This window comes from Camelus bactrianus, chromosome 16, assembly GCF_048773025.1.
Source record: "Camelus bactrianus isolate YW-2024 breed Bactrian camel chromosome 16, ASM4877302v1, whole genome shotgun sequence".
NCBI lineage: Eukaryota > Metazoa > Chordata > Mammalia > Artiodactyla > Camelidae > Camelus > Camelus bactrianus.
The window spans coordinates 56848094-56874627 of record NC_133554.1 but is presented as its reverse complement, the minus strand read 5'-3'; the positions used below and the strand labels follow the sequence as shown (position 1 = coordinate 56874627).

The following is a 26534-nucleotide window of genomic DNA, read 5'->3' as shown; positions in this document are numbered from 1 at the left end:
TTCCACAGCCCTGGGGACACGGAGGACCCTGGTCCCCGAGGCCACCCGCAGGCTCTGCCCTGGGCACACCCGACACCCCTTCCAGACTCTGCTGCCTGGAGAAGCTGCGAGGCTTTGTTAATGGAGGCCTACCAAGCATCCTGACGTGGGCAGCCACTAAGGTCCAGTAATAAACATGGTTCTTTGAAGTTTCTAGAAGAGGAAATGTGTAAGATGGACTGAGGGGTCGGCCCCGGCTTAGCCGGGGTCCACGGCACAGTCCGACAAAGCCAAAATCTGCAGCATTCCCCGCTGTGCAACGGAACTGAGGGCAGAAATGTTTGGATTCTCGGCTTCTCCATGGCGCCAAGTTTGTAAGGACTAGATATTAAAGTGAAGTGGCCATTTACAGATTGGCTGCAAATATCAAAAATAAGCAGCTGAGATGAATATAAAGGCTGGAGTGCTTTTTTCCCCTGAACAAAAACCACTGCAATATTCTCCAAGCTTAGAGGGAAAAACACATTTCACTCCTCTGAGACGTGGCAGGAAAATGTAAGCCTGAGGTGTGTTTCTCACAGCTGGCTTGTACATGGAATGAATCCAGATGGCACAAATAAACGGTTCTGGGCTCAAGTGACTCTTGCATTGGAGCCCAAGGCTGGCTCTGTCTCTGCAAGGACTCCTCCTCCTGCTGCCACCGCTGGGGTGGGAATGGTCAGTCAGCAGGCTAAGGACCACTTCGAAAAGCTGACAAGATTTAAAAAGCCCAGTAGGGTCTGCACAGTGCTTGAAATGAGTTTTTATTTTTCAGCACTACCTAGATGACCACCAGAGGTTTCCAGTAGGACTGTGACAATCCACCCTGCAGCTTAACTTCATGAAGGAGGGTGAAATCAAATCTATCATCTTAACGCCAGGCCTCAGCCCGCGTGAGCGGGCCTCGGGGAGGAGAGCTGGGTACCGCTGCGGAGCCGATGACGTGGAGAATGTGACACAGATGTGGAGAAGGGTAGCAGTAATGGAGACACAGCAAATCAGGGCTGACAGATTGCCCGCAGCAGCCCACCAAGTCCCCACAGCTCTAAGCCAAGTCATTTAGAAAGGATTCAGGCCACTGCATTGTTCTCGGGGAGGCGCAACGAGCAGCGTGCGCCTTCCAGCTCACTGGGGCGGTCTGATCGTGCGGCAATTTCATAAATGACCGCTTCTGCTAGACAGCTCCTGCCACCTCACTCTGTCTCAGAACCCACATAAAGTTCACACTGGTCCTCCCAGTGACTAAGAGAGGCTTTGGGCTCAACTTTAATTGTAGTTTGTCCTGTTCTGTGAAATGATAATTCAAACAAAATAAGAAAACAACATTGCAGAATCTTAGAAGGGGTTGAGGGCTCTGTCTCAATGCCTCTCATCACACAAAACCCGTGAAGCTACAAGCAAGCAGCCAGGTGAGGTGGCACAGGTCCGACGGCCCCTGTGTGGAAGGTAAGGAAACCGCAGCTCCAAATCAGCAGGGGCTGGGCCCAAGCCCACGAGGCAGGCACCCTGTCAGCAAGGGCCCGGGGCAGGAGTCCTGCACACCTCTGCTTAGTCCATGCCGAGGCTGAAACTCAAACATCACTGAATTTATGATCTTGCAAGACTGAACAACATAAACAAGTTACCTATTTTTTAAAAAAGTTTCCCCCAAAGAGGTTTTCCAATCCACTTTTTAAAATTAATTTTATTCAATTGCTCTCCTTTAGGAAGATTCACATTAGAAAGACAGGTGAATCATCAGCTGCCTTAGACACATCATTAATGGGAAACAGCTGTTTGCAGCGTACAGGCAATATTAGGCCCTGGAACTCCTTCCTAGGATTTCCCACCCCAGCCCTCCCTGCCCTGTCCGTGGACGACAGCTGGGCCAGAGCAGGACTCTGGCTGTGTGCTCTGCTCACTAGAGAGGAAGAAGCCGGGAGCCAGGCCTCTGGAAAGTGCCTTGTCTGGCCCAAAGGACCCTCCCCTCACCTCCTGTAGAGAAATGCCGCAATCCTGTCACACTTCTCTTCAGCTGATCTCAAAGCAAGAGGCCAGCTTTACTCTCAAGACATCAGTGCCCCTGCATCTACCCCCACCACCCCGCCCCCTGCAGGCACAGAGAGGGCTCTTACACAGATCGAGTTGGGAGGCAGAGCCTGAGGTTTAATCCCACAACCCCCCACCCCGTGAACCTGGAAATCCCAAGATGAGCCAGAAGAGACAGCGAGGGACCCCTCTTGCTCTCACACACACGCGCGTGCACACACGTGCCGTGCTTCCAGAGGTGTCGGGGGGGGGGTCTGCACAGCTCGCTTGGGAGGAGGGGAGCTGCTGCGACACCACAGACCTGCTGGGGTAAAGGGGGTGGTCATAGGACCTGCTGACGTCAAAGTCAGATGACACACAGCGTCTGGAATGGAGACGTGCACACCATAAACGCGGACCGCTACACAGGGAAGGTTAAAATGGCACCCACAGTCCTGCCGGTCCGCTCACAGCCCACGGTCGCCTTCACGCGTCACAGCTCGGCTCAATAGCCAGTTGTCAGCAAGAAGCCCAGACACGTCGCTGTGGACGGGCTCTGCCCACACGGATAAACGTCTCACCTTACCCAGGTAAGTCCAGGAAGCAATAAAGCAAAAACTATCAAAGAGAAAAGAGAATCGGTCACTGCCCTCAGCACCAGCTGCACGACAGAAGGAGCCCCTGGCACCATCTTCAAGAAAAAAACGAAAAGCTGGTTTAAACATTCTCATTTCAAAATGCTGATGTCTCCTTTCCTAAGGTGCAGCTAAGGGGCCCCGGAGGAAAGCTGGTAACGCTGAGGGCTGTGCCTGGGAACCGACGTGCCGCTGTGGGGCGGGGACAGTGGGAGGCGTCACTCTGAGGCCACCAGCTGCTCAATGGCGCAGCGGACTTTCTTTGCAGTTTCTTCAAATTCTTTCTGCTTTTTATTGGTTTCCTTTGCCTGGAAATAAAGAACAGACATGTGAAGTGGAAGCTCCAGGCTAGGAGAGAGACGCCCGGCTCTCTGGAGTAAACATCCTCGTTCGCCTCGCCTGCCTCTCACCTGCACTGCCTCACGGTAATTACAGCAACAGAACACATTTATGGACCACTGTGCGCGTGCCAAGCGCCGCTCCACCTGCTCCACATGCGCTCGCTCACTTACTGCTCTGGGCCCCGGTGGGGCAGGCGCTACCACTACCCCCACTGCACGGATGAGGAAGCCGAGGCCCGGCGCAGTGTCCAGCCCGGGGCTACCCAGCTGGCCTGTGGCAGAGCCTGCTCTCACCCTCCGCCCTGCGCTGCTTCTGAGGCTCCCACAGAGAAGTCCAGAGCCTTCCTCTTGCCCATTTAAGGAGACTCTGTCAAGCATCAGCTTTCTCCAGAAAAGGTTGCTCTCTGGCTTCCAACCTTTCATCCTGCTAAGTGTCTCTCCAGGAGAACAAGCGACAATCCCGCCAGCAGATCCAGAAACCCCTTTCCCTAATTTTTATTCTCCTTGATTTGTGTGCCATGTTAAAAAACAAGCAACAGACTCTTACTGGATTAAGTTTGTTTTCTAATAAGAAAAACAACAGAAGTTAAGTTTTTTTGAAAAGACGGCGGCAGCGACACAGCAGGAGGAACACGGAGCAGGGGGTGCGCTCCCAGGGCAGACCTGGGGCCTGGCTCTAGCTCGGATGCACACCTGCCCGGCATCAGGGCCCCGGCGACTGCCTGACCACTGGTCCTGTCCCGCTGACCAGCAGCATCTCACACTTAAATGCAGGGTCTCAGAAACTCACAGCATCATTACAAACAACTCTTGCTCCTTGACTTCAGTACTTGTAAACCACAACACGTAATTATCTCACTTGACTCTTTTTAAAGACCATCTGATAAGCATTTGTCTTAAAACTATGGACTGCAATTCCATAACTGGCTTAGTAAATGGCTTAAAGTATCAGCTCCCACCCTAATTCCCTACCACAGAATGGACGGGGTCTGTGTGTCAGTCCACCTCCAGCAGTGATGTACCCCCAGGTGCCTGTCCAGGTGTTCCAGCGGGAAGCATTCAGGCCACTCGGCTCTGACCCCAAATCTTACCATCCACATCCATTCACCTGGGAAAACGTGTAGGGACACCAGGGGACCTGAATTTTTATATTCGTGATCAATTATTTGCAACAAACAAATTGGGTGGCACTCTAAAGCAGCCCTGCCCATCAGGACTTTTTGCACTGATGAGAATGTTCAATGATCTGCTCTGTCCAGTACAGCAGTCACCAGCGACACACATCTACTGAGCAGGTAAAATGCTGCTAGTGCAGCTGAAGGACTGAATCCTAAGTTTTATTTGACTTGCATTATAGCAGCCACATGTGGCTGATGGCCACGGGACAGCACAGCTCTGGAACATCGCAACAATACAGCTGAGGGTCACGGGCTTACAAAAAGCCTTTCTACTGCAGAAGTCTTATAAACCAATTAAGGAAAGTATGAATAGCTTCAACTTTCTATTCTTACAGCATATAAATTTTAAAATTATCTGGAAGGAATCACACCAAACAGTTAATGGTGGTTACCCTCTGCATAGGGGTGGAGATTTGATTCTTCCTTACAGAAACCTACATGGTTTGTTCTGTAATTAAACAAAGTAATAAAACAGACATATAATTTTAAAGTACTCTATGTTCTAACTTGGGGAGAACAAAAAAGACAGTTGCAAAATAAAAGCAAAACATTTCCTTCCAATGTCCCCACTTTTCTCGCCAGGGTGTTTGCACCTGGTTCCAGTCTGGTTCTGGCCCCACTGTCGGACACCCAGATGACCGAGACCCTCCTGCTCCAGGCAGTCTTCCTAAGTCATCTCTCCTGACAGGCCACCCAACCTCCACTACACAGCACAGGGTCCCCAAGACTCGGGTTTTTGGAACTAGACCGTCACAGGCGCAGTGTCTTCCCATTTGCTCCAACTACCGAAGCCTCTCTGTGCTTTTCGGCACTCTGCCACCTGCCGGCAGCCTCACTTCGCGACCCCTGCTCTTCCTCCGTCTGCACGGGCACAGCTTTCTCACAACCGCACCCTAAGTACACACGCTGGTCTTTCTCCTGGGACAGGGCTGGCAAATGACAGCCCGGGGACACAGCCAGCCCACGGCCTGCTCTTAGCCCAATGGCTAAGAATGGTTTTTACATTTTTAAGCATTTATGGGGGAATAAAAACCCCCAAAACAAAGAGTAATACCTAACGGAAGCTAAGCGGCCTATGAAGGCTAAACCCTTACCACCTGTTGTATATCACAGAAAACGTGCCGACTCCTGACCCCCAGGGCCCTCCCTAGCCCCCTCCTTAGCCCCCTCCCCAACTCCAGCACCGCAGTTCCCAAGGCCTCCGTCGAACACACAGCTTTTACTGACCACGGATTTCTTCCCATTTCTTGAAAAAATTTTCAATTTTGTGCTTGGCATTTAACAGGTACTAATTAGACAGAATTACTATATAGTCCTCTATAAAAAGGAACATAATCTCCAAGTTGAAAAAGAAACTTGGAAACCATGGGGGTCTATCTTCCATTTTGCAGCAAGGAAAGTATGACCAAGATTGGCCTAAACTCACAAAGCGTGGGTGCAGCAGAGACAACCCGTACATCTGGACTCCCTGCCCAGGGCTTTGCTACAAAGAAATTAAACACCTGAATATTTATTCTCTGTAGAGCTGCCAGATTTAGCATAGAAAGAGAGAGGATGCTCAGTTAAATCTGAACATCATACAAACCAGTAATTTTTTAGTAAATACCTATACAAAATGTAAGATATAATTATGCCAAAAAGTTATTCCTTGTCCGTCTGAAATTCAGACTTAACTGGGAGTCCTGGTTTTCTCTGTTGACCCTAGTTTTCCGTGGCCTGGGCTGCTTGCAAGCTGCCTCTTTGTGGACTCCTGGCCTCACTCTCCCAACAACCTAGGGCGCCTGTCCAACAGGTCAAAGTCCACCTGCAGAAACCCTTTCACGGTCCAGTGGGACTGGTGCTTCTTTCTCCAACTACCCATAATGCCCCTTCCCCGATACACTCTCTACTTTATGTCCCCAAACCCTGTTGCCACCGCTGCTAACACATGAACACCCTGGATAAACCGGCTCCCATCTCAGCTTTCACTGAAGGTGGGAGTGCCACCCTAGCTGCCATGTGCCTCACCACCAGAGGTAACCTCAAACTGAGGACACCGCTACGTTTTGTCTGACTGCACAACTCCAAGACCACATCCCAGCAAAGATGCTTTTCTGTCCTTTCATATCCTCACATACACATCTGAGGGACTTGAAAACTGCTCAGAGGAGAACACAGCCCATCCAGTGTTTACGAGGGGCTGGGGAGTTTGGTACTAAAGATGCCGAGCAGGATCTGCTCCTAGCTCTTCTGCCCAGTAATACATACAATTTTGTTCTTGGCTCTTTCTTTGTCCAGTTTCAAAAATTCACTGAGGGTTAACTCTTCACACTGCTTCTTGAGAGAAAGGAAAGCACAACCAGATGAGTGCTTTTTATGCTCCTCTCTAGAAAAAGCAACACACAAGCACGTCAACAGAGAAAAGTCAGGTAAAGGGAGAAAAGCCACAGTTATCAACAGTCCCTCTCTTCCCCGCCTCCCATCTCACAGACACACTTGGCTCTGCTTCAAAAGCAAAGTGTGACGTAAGTCTGAAGCAGGTGGAACCAGGGCCAGGTCCCCAGCCGCCTTCCCACACAACTCATTTTAGCACCTTCCCTCTCTGTGGACAGCTCCCTCCAGCCCTCGCCTGGGGTCCTTTAACAATTAGTGGGGGAAGTGTTACACGGTGTAAATCCAAAGGCATCACGTGCCAAAACCCTTAAACTCCTCCAGGAACTGTGGGCAGTTGTCTCGCTCTCCTGGAATTGTTATGTAATCTCTTGGTTTGGAAAAAGGGCATCATCCTCTGCATTGGGAATTATCCCTGCAGTGTGGATAGCACTATAACCAGAGCATTCTGGAAGGAACACACAGCCACACAAAGTCCAAGAGGACAGCTAACAGTAACTATAATCTGCAAATATTATAGCATTTGGAAATTCACTCCCAAGAATACAGCCAGCATTTCCCCAGCGATTCTTGGTGCGATCACCAGGCCATCCCAGTCAATACTGGGTCACGAGAGCAAACATGTTAGGGGAAAAAAAAAAAATTAAAGTTGTGGAAGCAATCGATTCTGAAAGTGGAAAAAAAGGTGAGAGAAAAATGTGGCATTACATTACAGGAACACAGCTATTATGTTCTGTCTGAATGTATACAGAGAATTTTTTTAAAACCTAGCTGCCTTAAAGAACAAAATCCAAAACAACACTGACTATATCACTTTAAAGGGTGGTTTTTGTGGTGTCTGAATGATAGCTCAATAAAGCTTTAGATTTTTAAAAACTCTAAAAGAAGAAAAGCCCCTGGACACCCCCAGGTCATGGCAGACTGTGCTCCAGCATTCTGTCAAACCTGAAAGGCATATCAAATACCTACAAGAATGAGCCATTTTTCAACATCCACCCTGAACCACATTTGCCAAATCAAGTTTGATGAGACTTAAAGCATCACCAAGGTGCCAGCACTGAGACTCATCCATTACAACGGCTGTTTAGGGCACAAAATGAGGTTGGAAAGCTGCAGCTCCTTCACTAATTCTTCCAAATTCAGATGTTTTGTGGCGAACCCAACTCAAAACAAAAGGTCCCATTGGAGCTGGGGTACCCAGAAGCCAGCAAAGCTGGCCTGGGGGACTTACATGGGGTCGTCGTCTGGCTCCCAACCTTCCAGCTCCTTGAAGCAGAAGAAACACTGAGCCAAGTCGGGCTCGTTCTCAGTGGGACAGTGGATGAAGCCGGCCGCGGCCATCTGCAAGGGAGAGCAGGGCTCAGGCTTCAGCGCGGAGTGTCCCCACCCCCGGGTCCAGGAGCCCACAGAGAGGACGGAGCCCGTGGGAGGGGTCACCTGGGATCCCCGGAGCCCACAGAGGGGCCGGAGCCCGTGGGAGGGGTCACCTGGGATCCCCGGAGCCCACAGAGGGGCCGCAGCCCGCGGGAAGGGTCGCCTCAGGGCCGAGGGCGGGGCGGGCACGGGGGCTCCGGGAGGCCATGCAGTCTCACCCGCTCCGGGATGCAGGCGCAGCCTTCCAAGAAGGGCCAGTTCTTAAATGTGGAGAGGCGGTGGTCCTTGAGGTAGAACTGCCAGGTCGGGGGCAATGACGGGGCACCCATCCCGCTGCCGCCACCGAGCGGTGCCGCGATTCAAATCCGGCGGTGGGCGGCCGCCGCGGGGCTTGTCGGGAACGCGCCGCCTGCGGCCTTCTGGGAAATGTGAGGCTGGACGGCGCGGGGTGTGCTGGGAGTTGTAGTCTTCTCTCCGCGCGGCTCCCCTGCTGCTCACCAGGCACCGAGCAAACCCCGCCGCCGCTCGCTCGTGTCGCTACTGCTGGTAGAGAGTAGTGGTGAAGAGGAGCCGAGAATGGGCTCAAGTCCCAGTCGTGGTTTCAAGGAGTGGTCCCTGCCGGAGCACTTAGGGATTAAGCCCTTTCGGCCTGCAAACTCTATTGTTTTTGTGGGCGCCGCACTGCTGGGACTCGCTGGTGCCAGCTTCCCCTGCCCCTGTGCCGGAGGGTTAGATGTGTGCCGAGGCATGTCCACCTAGAGGCCACGCATCCTCCAGGGGAATGATGTCACAGAGATGACGGTCACAGCTAAACCTCCGCCCTCTCTCGAGTGAGCTCTTCCCTCGTCTCTTTTATAAAGTCTTTCCACGGAAGCTTCTTGAACATCCAGAAACTGACCTTTGGAGCTTTGTTCTTCCCTTTCCACTAGCTTCGTCCCGAGTTAGAGATCCCTTCTAAGTCCCCGCCCCAAGCAGAGGTGGGGGTGGGGCCCCATAGAGGTGCAGCAAGTGTGGAAACAGTGCCCACTGCCGGCCCCTGAGGAGGCCTGGGTGTCTTCTCAGGGAGGCGGGGTTGGAATGTGACTCCAGGAAGCGAACAGCTCAGGACAGTCCACCTGGATGATAGAAAAGAGAGCCCAGAGGAGTAGGCACCTCCTGTAGGCTCAGCCAGATCGGGCCCAGGCCGGTGTGACTGGGAATTAGCCTGGTGCAGATGCCCAAGCCTTCCGGCCCTCTGAACCTTGTCTTTCAGGGGGTTTTATGCAGATTTCATAGGTTTGGTTGATTAAATCACTGACCTTTGTTGGTTGATTGAATCACCAGCCACTTCCCCCTCCCTGGAGGTCGGGAGGGTGGGTCTGATAGCGCCCAAGCTTCTAATCTAGGCTTGGTCTTTCTGCCTTCCAGCCCACCTAGGGACCTGCCAAGAACCGCTCATTAGAACAATAGACTTTCCTATCACTCCGGAGATTCCAAAAAAATTTTTTAGGAGCTTTGTGCCAGGAATCGGGGACAAAGACCAAATATATATTTATCACAAAGGCAAATTTGCATTTTATGTGAACTCTCTGGATTTTCAAATAGTTGGCAACAAATCCTGATGGATACTGTGATGATCAAACAAAACAGTTCTGAGATCATAAAATATCAATGCTAGATATGACCTTACAGCCATCTAGTCTGACCAAACCTTTGGTGAACACATTTCTCCTTTACCATTAAGAGTGGCCAAAAAAAAGAAAAGAAAAGAAAAGAAAAGAAAAGAAAATAGAGTGATGCATTGATACCGTAAAAGCAAAATGGTACAATGAGAAGTAAGTCTTCCTCTCACCCAAGACCTCTAGCAGAAGGAAACTTTTCAGCAGTTTCTATATATGCTTCCAGACGTATGTGTGTGTGTGACGCCACTTGGCATCCTGTCTTTTCGGGTAACAGCACATCTCTGTTTTATCAGCACCCAGAGATCTCACCACTTTTTATAGTATCTGCATGGTGTTTACTGGATGGTCTACCCTGATTCTAATTAACCAGGTACACACTGGGTGTCTCCAATTTCTTTTGCTATGAATTGCACTGCAGCAAACAGGCACACACACGTGTGCAACTCTGCCTGTAGTAGAAACATCTACAAGCAGGATTGCTGGGAAAGGGTGTGTGAACCTTTTCAAAATTTTTGAATACAGCCAGCCTGCCATTAGAGCATGACTTAGTTTGCTCCACCCTCTCGTCTGGGTGGACGGTGACACTGCCTCTTTTATCCTGGGATATTTTAATCAGAGTTCTACCAATATTGATGGCATTTGTTAAAAAATACATCTTCTGGAGCAAACACCATCAAGCCACTGTATTTCTGCGATTCACTTTCTATCTGGTGCAAGCCAGTTCCAACTTTTTTTCATTCAAATTTTTACTTTACTGAAAACTTCAGGTGCTTAGGCTTTTTCCATAAGGTTTTTAAAAATTATTACTTGTATTTTATCACATACAAGAGTAACATATATAACATGAATAAGATAACATATTATAAAGTTGCCATACCTGGTAACATTGCATATGCAGGGAAATCTCAACATTTTGGGCTTTGGTTACCTCCCATTTCTATGGTAACTGAAAGAAGTATATTTAAGTGGAAGTATTTGGAATGTCTGCATTTTTTCTAGATCATTCCATTACATATTATATATTATTTTACATGGTAAAATATACATCACGTAAAATTTACCATTTTAAACATTTTTTAATTGAAGTATAACTGGCCTACGGCTGTATGTTCATTCCAGCTGCACAACACAGTGACGTGTTATTTCTGTTTGTTACACAATGATCACCACCACTTTAGCTGCTTTTAAGTGTGCAGTTCAGTGACATTAAGCACACTCACACTGCTGTGCGACCGTCACCACCATCCACCTCCAGAACGTTTTCATCTTCCCCAGCTGAAACTGTACCCACTCAACACCCACTCCCCGTTTTCCATAAGATTCTGCAACAAAAAGTGAATTCAGAGATCAGTTTCTGACTCTATCAAATTTTACCAATAACAGTTCCTGCCATTTTGAGCCTTCTACTTAATTTTCAACAAGCCCCTATCCTCTGGGGTTAAACTTTTAACATCTAAATTGGTGGCTACAGAAACCTCGAGGCTCGTGTCAGTTTTAGTAAAGACATTTACCATGTGCAATTTTAACCTCTGTCAAATTGCTTTTCTTTTGCTCATTTCTATCAGTAACTGTTACTGTGAACTGGATAAGAAGCTGGTAGCTTGGATTTATTTCTTTTCTTAATTCACAAGAACGTTGTGCGCAATTTTGTGAAACAGACTGGCAAGAGAATAACACACAGAGGTTAACAAAGAGAGATCCACACAGGGGTGGCAGACAGGGTGAGGCTGTGTTGGTTCTATCAGTTGCTATGTTCTTAGGGTCAAAGGACCCCCTGGTTAATGTGAGGTCAAGACCACTTTCTCTGATGCCCTGAGAGTGCTCCCTTCCCCACGACTTGCTTAAACATCAAACCTCTGACCATCTGAGATGCAGAATGGCACGTGCTTGGTTTAGGTTGTACCTTGTGTTATTTAAAAGGGAGGCTGATCCTCTCAAGTTTACTAGGCACTTCAATTTCTTCTCTGCGAATTGCCCATCCACGTCTTTGCACACTTTTCTCTTGGGTTACGGTTATTTTTCCATTTGCTTGAAGAGTTTTTACACATAAGGGTAAGATTTCACACACACTCACATGTCATGTCCCTCCGTCCTCCGACCAAGTTTTTTTCTGACTCTGTCAGGTGGTGTTTTTTCCTGCAGAAGCTTAAAATTTGTATACAGTCTTATTTGTCTATCACTCATTTTCTGACTTCAGTTTTCTATATCTGGTTGGTGTCTTTTGTATTTTTGCCATGCTTAGAAAGATCTGTTCCACCCTGAGATGGCTCAGATACTGGTTGAAGATTTCTTCTGGTTTCTTCTGGTTTGGGTTTTTATGTTGACATTTGACCCCCCCAAAACTGTGTCCTGGAAGGTGTGAAAAGGTTCAGATTTACGGTTTCCAAGACCTGCCCACACCGTCAATTCCACAAGCAGCTTTACACTGTGGGTTTGAAATACCACCTTTATCATGGACTAAATTGCCTTATGTTCGGGGACAGAGCTCTGCAGTCTCAGTTCTGCCCCTGTATCTGTCTGCCTGTTCCTGCTCCAGCCACGTTCTTTCACAGGCTAATCCAGCCCCCTCCACGTATGTGTTCCCATCCCCACTTCCCTCCCCAGAGCGGGGCAGAGGTATTCGGTGTGGAATCTCCCCGGCCTGTTTCTCTGCATTCACACACAAGTGTGCACACACGGAAACACATCACTTTGTGAGTCTTAGGCAATGTTGTTGATCCCCTACCCTTTCCCCCTTGGTAACCATAAGTTTGTTTCCTGTACCTCTGTGAGTCTGTTTCCATTTTGTAAATAAGTTCCTTTGTGTCATTTGTTAGATTCCACGTATAAGTGACATCATGTGGTATTTGTCTTTTTCTTTCTGACTTACGTCACTTTGTATGGTCATGTCTGGATCCATCCATGCTGCTGCAAATGGCATGATTTCATTCTTTTATGGCTGAGTAGTGTTCCATTGTATAAATATACCACACCTTCTTTATCCAGGCATCTGTTAATGGACATTCAGGTTGCTTCCATGTCTTGGCTATTGTCAGTAGTGCTGCTATGAACACTGGGGTGCATGAATCTTTTTGAATTAAAGTTTTCTCCAGATATATGACCAGGAGTGGGATTGCTGGATCATATGATAAGTCTACTTTTAGTTTTTTAAGGAATCACCATACTGTTTCCCAAAGCGGCTGCACCAAATCACATCCCCAGCAGCAGTGCAGGGGGGTTCCCTTTTCTAGGAGTTGTCATCTTCATGTCACCCTCGTAGCAGGTTGAGGGGCCAGACTTGGCTAGGAGGCAGCTCTGGGCATCACAAACAGCGCTGACCTGGGCCAGACCTTCCCTGGAGCCCGCCTGACCCAGGCCAGGGACGGACCTTGGGGTACGTGCTCGTGCTCAGGGCGGTGAGAAGAACAGACTCTGGCCGGGATGGTGGGCAGACAGAAGCGCTGCTGGGCGCAGGGAAGCAGGGCTGGCGGGAAGGGGGCGCTGCCGGGCTCGCTGGAGAAGTTTTACAAGCTGGGGTGTGTGCCGGCGGGGGTACAGGTGTCATCAGGACTCCTGGAAGATTGTTTTCAAAATAATCTGCAACAGGGAGGAAAAATATAAAAGCTGCAAAATTGGAGAGGCTTTTGTGAGGATCTCTCAGGAGGAATTTGATCAAAGAAACAGGCTGCACTGGTGATCAGAGAAATGTAATTTAAATGAGTCCTCTCCCGCCTCTCTGAAACGTTCTCATAAACCATGTGTATATTTACCTCCAGGTAGTTGCCTGTTTTTGTACGACCCGCAAGCCAAGAATGCCGTTATGTTTTTAAAATGGTTGAAAAAAATCAAAAAAGAAAATTATTTGTGGGGGAAGGCATAGCTCAGTAGTAGAGCACATGCTTAGCGTGCACAAGGTCCTGGGTTCAATCCCTAGCACCTCCATTTAAAAAAAAAAAAAGGAAAAAAACCCTGAGTGCTCTAAAAGCCCTATTGAAGTGGCAGCTAATTGGGACTAGGGGAAGGGGGGACGAGAGGAAGGTGGTCAGAAAGTACAAGCTTCCAGTTATAAGATAAGCAGGTGCTAGGGATGTAATGTACAACATGACTAATGTAATTGACACTGCTCTGTGTTGTATGTGAAGGTTAAGAGAGTGGATCCTGAGAGTTCTCTCCACAAGGAAAAAAATGTTTTTATTTTTCATTCATTTTGCATCTCTATGAGATGACGGATGGTCACTAAACTTGTGGTCGTCATTTCATGATGTGTGTAAGTCACATCATGATGCCGTACACCTTAAACATACACAGTGCTGTGTGTCAATGACATCTCAATAAAACTGGAAGAAAAAAAGTAAACATAAAAAAAAATGTAAAGCTAATCAGGTGCCCACTTTCCCAGAAAAAAAAAAAAAAGAAAGAAAGAAAAAAAGTGGTAACTGTGTATCTTCCAGGTCTGTGGCAAATAGTTTCCTCAATCTGTCTTTTGACTTTTAAAAGGATTCTCCACATTAAAATTGTAATAAACATTGACATGGCCAAATCCATCCATCCTTTCCCCAAGGCAAGGATGCTTTTAAGTTGCTTTTACGCTTATACACACACAGGTTAATCCTTTCTTGTCCCTGCCTGTCCCCATCCACACCACAGCCCCGTGCAGATCCCACCTGTGTGCCCAGGACAGCCTCTGCAGATCACCTGGGGCTGCTTCGGAGGGCAGTGAAGTACGGGAAGCAAACACGGCAGTTGGTTTGTAAAGCTGTGTCCCCCAAACTCCCGGATGCCAAAGAGCCAGCGAGGGGGCTCCCCGAGCCCCCTGCCCGCCCACCTCTCCTTATGTGTGAGGGCGATGGCAGGACCCCTGCTGTCCACAGGGAAGGGATGCGCCCCACCTGGGTAAGCACGTAGTCCTTCTGGGTTAGGTTCCAAAGGACTTCAAAGTGATCTACGTCACGGAGCTCTTCAAACGAGGCTTCCCAGCTTCTTCGGCGCAGCGCCTGGAAGGAGAGACGAGGGAAGAGGAGGCACAAGGCTGCAGGAGGGGGGACGGGGCTCCCGCCCCTGCCTGGCACACACCACACACTCACTAAGTACTTGCTGAGTAAGTGATGTCTTGGGGTCCATTAGGGTGAAATAAAGAAGAAGATAATAGGATTGTGTGACCGTCAGCCAAGAGCGGAGCGCTGGGGGTACCTGATAAAACTCCCTGGACTGTCGGTGGAACTCGGGGCTGTCGTGTTGGCCCACGATCACCAGGATGCGGCAGCCTGGGTCCGCTGGCTGTGCTGGGGCCATCTCCAGGTGCCACTGTGGGCTGTTCCTCCGAGCATCCTCCCTGGTGCAGGAGGTACGTGAGGGGGGTGGTCAGGACAGAGAGAAGACTTTGCTGCACCCGGTCCTCCTCCTAGGCTGCAGGCCAGCTGGGGAGGGGGGACAAGGTGGCAGGTGACTCACAGGGTCACGAGGAGGGGGGCGTTCTCAGAGGTGTGCATGACAGGCTCCAGGTCGTAGATCCCACTCACCAGGAAGAGGCCTGTGAAGGTAAGGAACAGTCCCAGGGCCAGGCACCAGGTGGGGTGAGATGGGGCCAGCCCCGCCTCCATTCCTCCAAGAGGGCAAGACCAGGCTGGGGGCAGGGAAAAAGCAAAGCAGACCCTGCTCCCTGGACTCAAAGCCCCCCGTCAAGCAGCTCACAGCTGTTGAGATTTCAAACAGCTGGTGCCCAACCTCAGGCCCAGCAGGGGAGGGTGAAGGCTGCCCAGCCAGGCTCAGTTCCTACGGAAACCTTTGAGGTTGGGTGTGACACCAAGCTTGGTCCAATTGGCCAGGAGCATCATGGCTGCGAGGTGGGCCCCAGCTGAGTGTCCGCACAGGTGAATTCCCCTGGGATGGATCACAGCAGAGAGCTGGGTTTGTGTTCAGTGTACCCAAAGCAACAGGCCAGTGTCAATTTACCTTCTGCTCGAAAGCCAGAGGGGGCGACTGGGCTGCATCCAAGGGGCTGAATCCACTGTCCTCCTGCCTGGCCTGACAAGAGGAAAATCTGCACTGAAACCCACCTGTTACCTGGATACCGCTTCTGGACAGACGCCACGCTCCGGGTGACCTGGTCTACCATCTTGTCCAGGGTGCCTGCGCAGAGAGCAGGGGCTGGGTCAGGCTCCACTGGGGGCTGTCTCCCCTCCAAAGCCCTTGAACCTAGAAGACCACCCTCATTACCTTTTGGGGCAATGTCATAGGCCACTATCACCACAGCCACTCCCTGTGCTGTTAGCGGGCTGACCATGAAGGCTGATGTGTCTTTACTGCAGGAGGAGACAAAGATGGGACAACTCGAGGCCACTTGGCCACTAGGCTGCTTCTGTGTCCTGTCCACCGAGAACACCGCCCCCTCTGACCCTGTGAGGTAAGGGAAGAAGGGAGGCTCTGTCCTTAACACATCACATGCTCGCTACAGACCCCTAGACACTATATTTAACCTCTAAGCCTGGTTTCTTCCTCTGTAAAATAGGACAATTACGCTCCTTCTCTTAGGATGCTGTTCTTGAGAACTGCAGGAGATCAGACATGGCAAAGGGTAAAAATGCAACAACTGTAGCTATTGGGGTAAATGTGCCTGAAGCAAGCTAGAGCCTGTAACAGGCAACTTCTTAGGAAGATTCTAGGGAATGCCCTTCTGCTTATCTTAGGTTGAGCTGCTGTCCCAGTTTGCCCGGGACTCTGGCTTTTCCACCACTGAAAGCCCCAGCTCCTGGGAAGCCTCTCGGTTCTGAGCAAACAGGGATGGTTAGTTGCTGTGGGTCCCTCTGACTGGGGAGGAGGGGTGTGCTTTTCACCGGGCAGAGGGGTCCCGCAGTGTCCTCCCCAAAAGACGGGTCCAAATCCTAAGCCCGAGTGCCCACGAATGTGACCTTCTTTGGAAAGAGGGTCATGCAGATATAAGTAAGGATCTTGGGATGAGATCAGCCCGGTTTTAGGCTGGGCCCTCAACCCAACGCCTGGTGAGCCTGTAAGAGAAAGGAGAGGAGAGGGAGATCTGAGACAGACACACAAAGAAGGCCACGTGAAGGTGAAAGCGGGAATGGAAGGGATGCAGCCACAGGCCCAGAAAGACCTAGAGCCCCCGGAAGCTGGAAGCGGCAAAAGTGGGTCCTCCCCCAGAGCCTTCGGCAGGAGCCCAGCCCTGCCCACACCTCACTCTCAGACTTCTGGCCTCCAGAACTGCGAGAGGAGACATTCCTGTGGCTGGAAACCACGGAGTCTGTGACAGCTTGCTGCAGTGGCCCTGGGGAGGCCAGGCGAGGATGGGTGTCCCTTCCCGCCAGTCACCCGGATGCCCCCGCTCACCTTCCACTCTGCCAGTATCCTCCATGGAAAAACACGAGGAACGGCAAGGCTGCAAGGCAAAACAAGGGGCCTGTGGGCCGAGGCAGGGCGCCCCGCGGAGACCCACAGGGGGCCACCAGCCACCGCTTACCCTCAGACACTTCCTCCGGAAAGTAGATGTCCATTTTCTCCCCTTCGCCGTCTCCGTAAGGCATGTCGAGCAGGCTCCTCCCCGTGGCCCGGGCCTTCTTGGTGGCTGTCTCCGGAAACAGACCAGTCACTGTCAGCACAACTTAGGCAGCAGCAATTTCTAGTCTATTTCAGGCAGGAACCTCTTGGCTGAAAGCCCCCCTGGGTCGACCGGCTCGCTCCAGCCGTTAGGGCTCCCTGAGTCCTCACGGTAATCTGGGCTGGGCTCTGAAGCATTCCATGGGCGCACAGCTACGAAGAAATCAGACTGGCCCATCCAAGTGGGGACCAGTCCTACCCGCTGACGTCTGTCCCTAGGTGACCTTGCAGTGCTGGCAGGCATCATGTTGACCGTTAGCTTATTACATGATTATTATGTGTGTTACACGTGGCTATGTGCTCTGGCAAGTATAAACTTCTCCAAGTATTTGGAAAAATAATCTAGAGAAATAAGATATAAACTCACTTGAAATAAATAGATAATAAAACAATATGAATATATCACTGAGTGTCATGATGGGAGAGGTCAGAATGATGGGAAAACTGGCTAGGACTTGGGTCAGGAGAAAAGGGGAAGGGCACTGTAAGAGATAAATACCAGAGTTGGGGGGGGAGGGTGTAGCTCAGTGGTAGAGCACGTGCCTAGCATGCACGAGGTCCTGGGTCCAATCCCCAGTGCCTCCACTAAAATAAAGAAATAAGTAAACAAACCTAATTACTCACCCCTAAAAAAAAGTTGAAACTATTTTTTTTTTAAGTGATGGGAGATGCCAAGTTTACCATGTGCCAAAACTAGGGACCAGGCTGCATTTGCAGGACAGGTGAGGTGACTGAGAAACCAGTTTTGCCATCACACGGCCCTGCCTACCAACACCTCGCCCTTGAGTGAGGGAATAAGGCCAGGGGGAGGCTTCCTAGGAGAGGCAGGAGGCGGGCTGTGATGTGTGGGTTCCCACTCCCTCTCCCATGGAGGGGTGCTGGGATGCTTCCCGTCTCCTAAAGCTTCCAGTGACCAATGGCTCAGAGCCTGATGTGTGACGTCTGCAAGGATCAGCACCGAACAGGCTCCACCTGCCCCCACGTGCCACGCGGGGCGTGGACCACGCTGTGGGACACACTGAACCGAATCAACCTCTGATTAAATACACACGTTTTGGGGAGAGTATAGCTTAGTGGTAGAGCACATGGTTAGCAGGCAGCAAGGGCCTGGGTTCAATTCCCCAGTACCTCCATCAAAAAAAAAAAAGCCCTAAATTGATTAAATAGATATGTTTTACTTGATTAGACCCATAAGATTCTGTTAAGCCAGTCAAATGCATTGCATTTGTGATTATAATCTGAAGTGTTTTTTAAGAATTTAGTCCCATTTTGTGAATTGTGTTTAAAAGTTTAGGGGAATTTAATCTGTGAAAGCTATGGGCTGAGCATTAACTTAAAAAATAAGTGAATGCCAAATTAATTTTTCTTTAAAAGAAATAATAATGTTTATATGGTTTAAAAAAATACACAATAGGCTTTTCCGTGGGATACTCCCGCCTTCGGCCTTGTTCACCTGCCGCTGCCAAGGTGGCTGTTACTAGAATGGACACAATCTTCCTCCCTTTAATCCAAATGGCAGCACATTAAATACCTTTCTGCCCTGCCTGTTTGACTTAATATTTCTTGGAGAGCCTTCTCAATCAGATGGTAGACAGCTTCCTCATTCTTTTTTTTTTTTTTAACACTTACTATTCCATCCTATGGCTGCACATTAACTTATTAAACAGTCATGCCAGTTTTTAGACCAAAAAAACCACACCTGATCATCAGGAAATTCACTTGGCTCCCTCCCCGTTCGTCCTGAATCCTGGGTCTCCTTCCCACCCACACTGAGACCACCGTGGATCTCCTGTCACTTGTCCCCTGGAAGCAGGGACAGCCCCTCACTGCTCTCCTGCTCTCACTAGGACTCCCCACAACCACAGGTGTGAGCCAGACGGAAAGCACTTCAACCCTGTGGATCTGGGGCTCCATGCATCCGAGGCGCCCATCACAGTCGCAGGGGCCGCTGTAACAAGGTGCCGTAGCGTGGGGGACTGCAACGGCAGACGCTGGTTTCTCACAGTTCTGGACACTGAAGGGCAGGATCGAGGTGCCAGCAGGGCTGGGCAGCTGAGGGCCCTCCCTCTGGGCCACAGGTGGCCTTCTCGCTGCGTGCTCAAGTGGCCACTTTGTGCTTGAGAGGAGCGCTCCCCCGCTCCAGGGAGACAAGCCCTCTGGTATCTCATCTAATAAGCCCACTGGATCAGGACCCCACACTTACGACCTCATTTAGCTTTAATCACCTCCTAAGGGGCCCTATCTCTAAACACAGCCATACCAGGACTTAGGGCTTCAACATGTGAATTTTGGGGAGACACAGATTCAGGCCATCCCAGCCCCCATCCTCCCCCTAATGGCCCTGGAGCTGCCCGGCTTGCCCTCTCTGAGGGGCTGACCCTGAGCACCCTCACACCCAGCCTCCGCCATCCCCCTCACCTGCTCCGTATCTCCCATAGCACCTGCCCTTCCTAACAGACTGTGACTCACCCAGTCCTTCTGTTTAGTGTCTATCTCCCCCGCCCCACTGAGAATCGCAACCATACACAGATGGAGGGACTCGTCAGCTCTGCTCACTCATCTGCCCTGGGAATGCGGGTGAGTTGCCAGCACATGTCTAGCGTGAATGAATATTCGCTGAATGGATCAATAAATGATGAGCCAGTCCTCTGCTGAAGGGCATTTGGACTTGGCCATCACAAACAACCCTGCTGTGAATGGCCTGGTATACACATTGCTTCACTGTGTGCACGGATCCCGGGGCAGTGCTCCCGGCAGTGGGATTTCTGGATCAACTGGGACATTCCCTTGTCATTTTGAGGCCATGCCCCCTGCCTTCAGCGGGGATCTGCCAACTCCCCTCCCACCAGCTCTGTGTAGAGAGGTTTGTGCCCGACAAGGTCATCAACATCGAGGGCTCATCAAAGGGTAATTTAATTAACACAAGAGTTCCTAAAGTGTATGCGGAACAACTAGATTTACATTGTTCCAAAATGAAGAAAAAAGATGACATCTCTGTTCCAGGTGGAAGAGCAGTTAAAACCAAGTGGCTGTGGATTCTCGTCATCATGCACAAGAGTCTCCCTCTAACAGGAAAAGACCCAGCTGACCCTGAGACAGAAATCAGAAATCGCCTCTCCCTGGAGGTGGCTGGGCTGCAGGGACAGAGAATGGTGCCTCCCCCAGAGCGTGAAACCCACCAGCCCTTCAGGCCCCGCACCTAAGGGCAGGGACACGGGAGGGCTTCAACAGATGCCCCAGGATAGACCTGATTACAAACTTCCTCTTTCGGGAAAGCAAAAATTCAGCTTCCATTAGTCACGATCTCAAGTGTCACAGCTCTTCCCGAGAGAAACCCCAGGTCCCTGGAGGTAACTGAGCATTGTGTCAGAGCAACTCGGGGATGCGGGGGCCAGAGCCCCAGAGACCACTGCAGGTGTGGGGCGGGGAGACCAGGGAGTCCTGGGAGGCCGATGACCAAGGGTTTATCACATGCTGTAGAAGCAATTTAAGAGGAGATTTTAAAAAGTAAAAATGGGATAAAAAAAATGAAATAATGCCATTTACAGCAACATGGATGGACTTAGAGATGATCATGCTAAGTGAAGTAAGTCAGACAGAGAGAGACAAATACCATGTGATATCACTTATATGCGGAATCTAAAAATATGACACGGGGCAGGGTGCAACTCAGCAGCAGAGCTCGTGATCAGCGTGCACGAGGTCCTGGGTCCAATGCCATTAAAAAAAAAGTTACAATAAAAAAATTTGAAAAAGATAACTTAAAAATATGATACAAACAAACGTATTTACAAAACAGAAACAGACTCACAGACATAGAAAACAAGCTTATGGTTACCAAAGGGGAAAGGTGGGGAGGTGGGATAAATTATGAGTTTGGGATTAATGTACACACATTACTGTATATAAAACAGATAACCAATAAGGTCTTGCTGTGTAGCACAGGGAACTACATTCAATAGTTTGTAATAACTTAAAATGAAAAGAATATATATATGTGTATAGAACTGAATCACGACACTGTACACCAGAAACTAACACAACATTGTAAATCAACTATACTTCAATTAAAAAAAAAAAAAAGGAGGCTGGTACCCATCAGCCCCTTTCAGTTTCAGAACTAATCTCTCCCAGTCTTTCCATTCATTTTGCAAACAAATATCTCTGTAAGCAGCAACCTGGTGCCTGTTTTGCTCCAGGTATTTGGAATATCACAGTGATGAACTGATGAACGATCCCAACCACGTGTGGCTTATCGCTTAGTAAGGAAGACAAGCAGTTACAAATAACATGTTAGGTGGTATAAAAATGAGGCAGGATCTGAAAAGGCTACATACAGTAGGACCCCAGCTGCAGGACACTCTGGAAAAGGCAAAGCACTGGAGATGGTGAAAAGATCAGTGGTTTCCAGGGGCTGGGATGGAAGGAGGGAAGGATGGATTTCCAGGGCAGTGCACAAATAGGGACCAGGGGTGAAGCTGGGGGAGGCTGAGGGGGTGGGTGGGCTCTGGGGCTCAGCCACAGTGAATTCTTAGCCAAATCTGTGACAACCAAAGTCAAAGAAAAACTGAGTTTCGCAGGAGGGAGAGGAAGCCAGCAGAGGGGCAGGGGCTGAAGGAGTGGACGGAGAGGGGTCAAAAGACAAGACAAAAGCATCCGCTTCCTCTGAGTACCTGGCACCGTGCCCCTGCACCTGCTGGGGCATGAGGCTTTGCAGCTGGATAGACAGACAGAAGTGGGAGTGATACAAAAGATTCAAAATAATTTATGGAGGTGAAATTCACATAACATAAAATTAACCATTTTAAAAGTGAACAATTCAGTGGCCTTGAGCACATTCACAATGTTGTGCAAACACCACTCCAGAAGGAAACCCCCCACCCGTTAAGTCCTGTCTCCCCATACCTTACTAACCCCCAGCCCCTGGCAACCACTAACTGCTTTCTGTTTCTATGGATTTATCTATTTTGGACATTTTACATAAATAAAACCATACACATGCGGCCTTTTGTGCCTGGCTTCTTTCACCGAGCATCCTGTTTCCAAGGTCCGTCCGTGCTCTAGTATGTATCAGTCATTCATTCCTTATTAGGGCTGAAAACGATTCCATTGTATGGACTTAACACATTTTGTTTATCTGGTCATCTGTGGATGGACATTTGGGCTGTTCCACCTTTTGGCAATTGTGAGTAATGCTGCTATGCACATGTATGTACGTGTCCTCGTTTGAGTACTTACTTTCAACTCTTTGGGGTTAGAAAGAATTTTTTAAATTGAAGTATGACTTACAATATTGTATTAGTTTCAGGTGTACAGCACAGGGATTCAATATTTTTATAGGTTATACTCCATTTAAAGTTATTACAAAACAATGGCTACATTTTGCTGTGCTGTACAATGTATCCTTGTCGCTTACCTATTTTTTATATAGCAGTTTCTGTCTCTAAGAAAGAATTTTTAATGCTGTTTATGCTATTAAAAAACAGGACTACACACTCTGAATACAGAATGCTTTCTCCTAGGAGGAAAAAAAAAAAGGTTAGAAAAAAACATATCACAGTGTAAACAATGGGTGGCAGAATTACTGGTTTTATTTTCTAAAATCCCTTTCAATAAGCATATGCCTCCTTTTGTAATCAACAAACAATTGTTGCCTAAAAATAGCTCACCTCAGAGAGTGCAGAGCTGGGCTATTGCAATGGGGTCTGTGGACACTGGGTGCCCCACACTGTTTGCTGCTGGTCCATGACGAGTTAAGTACAAAGGTGAAAGTAAACATTTGGAATATACGCAGTTTGGTAGAATGGATGTGTCTGTTGAACTTAAGAAATCAGGGCTTTCAAACAAAGACTTGCATATGAATGCTCACCGCAGTACCATTTACAATAGCCAAAAGGTGGAAACATCCCAAATGTCCATCCATGGACGAATGGATAAACAAAACGTGGTCCATCCACATTATTCGTCCATAAAAAGGAAAGAAGCACTGACACTCGCTACAACATGGATGGACCTTGAAAACAGTATGCCAAGGGAAGGCAGCCCAACTCAAAAGGCTGCACATGGTATGTCCCACTTTTATGAAGTGTACATGATAGGGAAATTCGTAGGAACAGAAAGGAGTTAGTGGTTGCCAGACGCTGGGAGGAGAGGGGAATAGTGAGTGACTGCTTCATGGGTGGGGGGCTTCCTTCTGGGGTGATGAAAATGTTCTGGAACTAGACAGAGGTGATGATTTGCACATTGAATATACTAAATGCTGCTGAATTGTACACTTTAAAATAGTTAAAATGGTACATTTGATGCTATGTGTGTTTTACCCCAGTAAAACACAATTAGGACATGTATTTTACGTGTCTTTTTTTCTTCCCTTGGTTTTTCTAGTGGAGAGGAAAAAGCCCAACCTCAGCCTCCTAAGGCAGGAGAGGCCCGCGGGGACACTGTCAGTCTCGGAGGCTGTCAATCACGAGGCCCCACCCACCTGGTTGGTGATTGGTCCTCCTGGGGGAGGCGTGGTTTGGGGGACTGGGAGTTTGGAACAGCACCCGAGCCCGGGGGTTTTACATACACCTCATTTAGTTTCTTGCACAATGTATTTTCACTGAGAATCCTGGTAAAACAAATTTAAAAGCTACTGGTAGCGGAAGTAGTTCTTCAAATCACCCTCTGCTCTCTGCCCATGCTTAGCCAGCCGTCCCCTGGTGCCCAGCCTTGATGGCGAGTAAGAGTGATCCACTCACTGGAAGAGGACAGCCCCCACTGCAAGTTACAGGTTGCCGCTGGAAGGATAAATACAAATCACAAGAGAAACAATTTCAATCCTCCCCCCACCCCGTTAAAAAAAAAAAAAAAAAGGAAAAGAGAGTATACCCACCTCCCTTTTCCTAGAGCATTTATTTTTAGGAAACTTTTCACCATAAATCCTTTCTCTATCCCTTTGGGATGTATGTAAATATTTTAAAAAGCTCAATGAGTCTCTTGCCAGTTGTACAACCTAGGAATGCTTTTCTCAAGGACCTGGGACTCATCTCTTTGAAATGTAATCACCCGGGGAGATAACCCAGATTCTGTAGGGGGGCGGGACCCTAACTTCTGTAGGCACCTGGCTCCAAGCTGCAAAACGATCTCTTGCCTTAAGGATTATGGGAATTTTTCATTTTCCTCTGGATAAAGGCAACTTGCAAACACAGATGGCCACCTTAATTACCTGGTGGATTTAGGATGGACTACTGCAGCAGATGGTGACTTCAGGTCCTCTTGCTCGAGTGCAGGTATCCATCTCGAGAGCAGGTATGCAATAGTGATACATCCCTGGCTGTGTGAAAGAGAGGCTTCTTTCTGGTTTTGCATTCTCCTTAGCGGCTTGTCTGTGATACACATCACAGTTTGGCTTCATCCTTACTCAGTAGAAAATCATGTTATCTTTCTCTTCTACCTTTGTGGAGAGGTTTTCTGGGTTGGCAGGAGAGTTTTTCATTTTTTCCACTTTACATCGCCAGCTCCTGAGTTTGATTCCAGTGAGGTGACCCGCAAGTCCCCAGGCAGCACTGATGACATCTGGGGAACCCCACTAGGAGAGGCTAGCTGGTGGGCACTCATCGATGCCACCTGACCATCATCACCCCTCGTCAGCCTGCTCCACTCTCCCCTGGACGCTCAGCTCGGGCAAGTGGTGACTGTCACTTGCTGTGTGAGCTTGGGTAAGTTATTTAACCTCATCAAGGAAGGCCTGGACTAGGGTGAGGCGAGTGAGGCACTTGCCCCAGGCACAGCATGGGGAGGGGGGCACCAGAAACTCAGTAATGAGGGTCCTTATGGGCTCTATGTTTGTGCCCCTCTGCCAAATTCATACCCTAATGGGGTGATATTTGGAGGTGGTGACTTTGGGAGGTAGTTTAGTTTAGCTGAGATCATGAGGGTGAAGCCCTTGTGATGTGATTAGTAGCCTTATAAGAAGAAAAAGAAAGAGCGTTTCTTTTTCTCTCTTTCTGCCATGTGAGGATGCAGGGACAAGGAGTCTGTCTGCAAGCCAGGAAGAGGACCCTCACCATGGAACCAAATCAGCTGGTACCTCGATCTTGGTCTCTCAGCCTCCAGAACTATGAGGAAGAGACTCCTATTGCTCACATCACTCAGCCTACGGGATTTTGTTACGGCAGCCTGACCTGACCAATACAAAGATACATCTCATTTAAAAGCAGTATTTTGGGGGGGGTAATTAGGTTTATTTCTTTATTTAAATGGAGGTGCTGGGGCTTGATCCCAGGACTTTGTGCACGTTCTACCACTGAGCTATACCCGTCCCAAAAATTAACACCAAAAAGTCCGTGACAAACAAAATGTCAACATCTCCAATAGAGACAGGCTCCAACCCATCCACGCATGGCTCTGCTCACTCACCTGGCCCTACTGCCCCTCTGTTATGACATTCATCTGCTTCACTGATAAAATGGGTCAGATGCACCTGTGGCACCTCTGTGCCAGCTGTAGCATCAAAAATTGGAAGGGAGGTGGGACATGAAGGTAAAGCTGTCTAGAGGGCTTCTTGGGAGCAACTGCTAAAGAGAGCCTCCGAGGGCAGCACGCTCGCCACTCTTTCTTCCTCTGAGTGTCTCGCTTTCTCTATGGGGTCAGCTCTTTTATCCCTCAAGACAATTATGATAGACAAACAGGTTTTACCAGCTCATGAAGGCTTCATCGCACACTCAAATATATACTGAGCACACAGAGACATACTTGGCACAGAGCTGAGCACAGCGGGCCCCAGGACACAGCTCCATCCCCTATTGGGACAGGGAAGATGCTGAAACATAATGGAACAAACCCCCACAAGCCTGTTCCTCCTGCTGGGCTATCTCAGTGAAGACAACCACCAACCCAGGCAGGAGCTCCGCTCAGTCTGCCGAAACAAGGCATTTGCCAACACCCAGTTTTCCCTCCTTGGAGGAGAGGCTGGCTGCGTCTTCACCCACACTTCCCCCAGGGAGCCCACGTGCCCAACTCAGCGGTGGTACAACGCTCTAAAGACATGGGGCAGGGATGGGAATTAACCTTGAGACTTCACTAGCCTACAGATTCCCAAGTCCTGGTTTCTTTAAAAACAAAAAGGGGGGGGGTTGCTTTTTGTAAATAGTGACAACATCCCACGTTCAGCAACTGAGGTGGGGGCCTTCCTTTTTTCACTCCGCATCCCTGTGCCAGTGTGGCCTTAGGGCCTGGGCACAGCTGGCTGGTTGGCTGAGCAGGAGGGGAAGTGGAGCATGGTTGCCTGCCCCTGTCTGGCAGCAAGGGCTCCTGGGTGCCTGGCTCCCTCCTCAGATGCAGTGTCTGGACTTTGGGAACTTCCCCGAGAGGCTGGGG

The 26534-nt window shown here is 49.2% G+C and overlaps 2 protein-coding genes across 4 annotated transcripts in view; both read right to left on the bottom strand.

Moving 5' to 3' along the window:
• Window positions 1-1684: 1684 nt before the first annotated feature.
• On the bottom strand, window positions 1685-8934 carry BIRC5 (baculoviral IAP repeat containing 5). Its single transcript, XM_010950703.3, has 4 exons — window positions 8142-8934; window positions 7781-7890; window positions 6427-6544; window positions 1685-2968 (listed from the first exon to the last, which is right to left on the bottom strand). Exons 1-4 carry the CDS (start codon window positions 8250-8252, stop codon window positions 2879-2881), a joined length of 429 nt encoding a protein of 142 aa, XP_010949005.1. The 5' UTR covers window positions 8253-8934; the 3' UTR covers window positions 1685-2878.
• A 2232-nt stretch (window positions 8935-11166) lies between these two features.
• AFMID (arylformamidase) overlaps window positions 11167-26534 on the bottom strand; it is an 18831-nt gene continuing 3463 nt past the window's right edge. Inside the window, exons 4-12 of one of the 3 annotated variants that reach the window (XM_010950705.3) lie at window positions 17038-17142; window positions 16908-16956; window positions 15780-15865; window positions 15620-15692; window positions 15346-15443; window positions 15015-15093; window positions 14754-14895; window positions 14453-14557; window positions 11167-13160 (exon numbers count right to left, since the gene is read on the bottom strand). In XM_010950705.3, coding sequence (XP_010949007.2) covers window positions 13128-13160; window positions 14453-14557; window positions 14754-14895; window positions 15015-15093; window positions 15346-15443; window positions 15620-15692; window positions 15780-15865; window positions 16908-16956; window positions 17038-17142 — 770 coding nt within the window. In that variant the 3' untranslated portion in view covers window positions 11167-13127. Of the gene's footprint in view, window positions 13161-14452; window positions 14558-14753; window positions 14896-15014; window positions 15094-15345; window positions 15444-15619; window positions 15693-15779; window positions 15960-16907; window positions 16957-17037; window positions 17147-26534 lie in introns of all 3 variants that reach the window. The other 2 variants (XM_074343804.1, XM_010950706.3) reach the window with 2 other exon arrangements.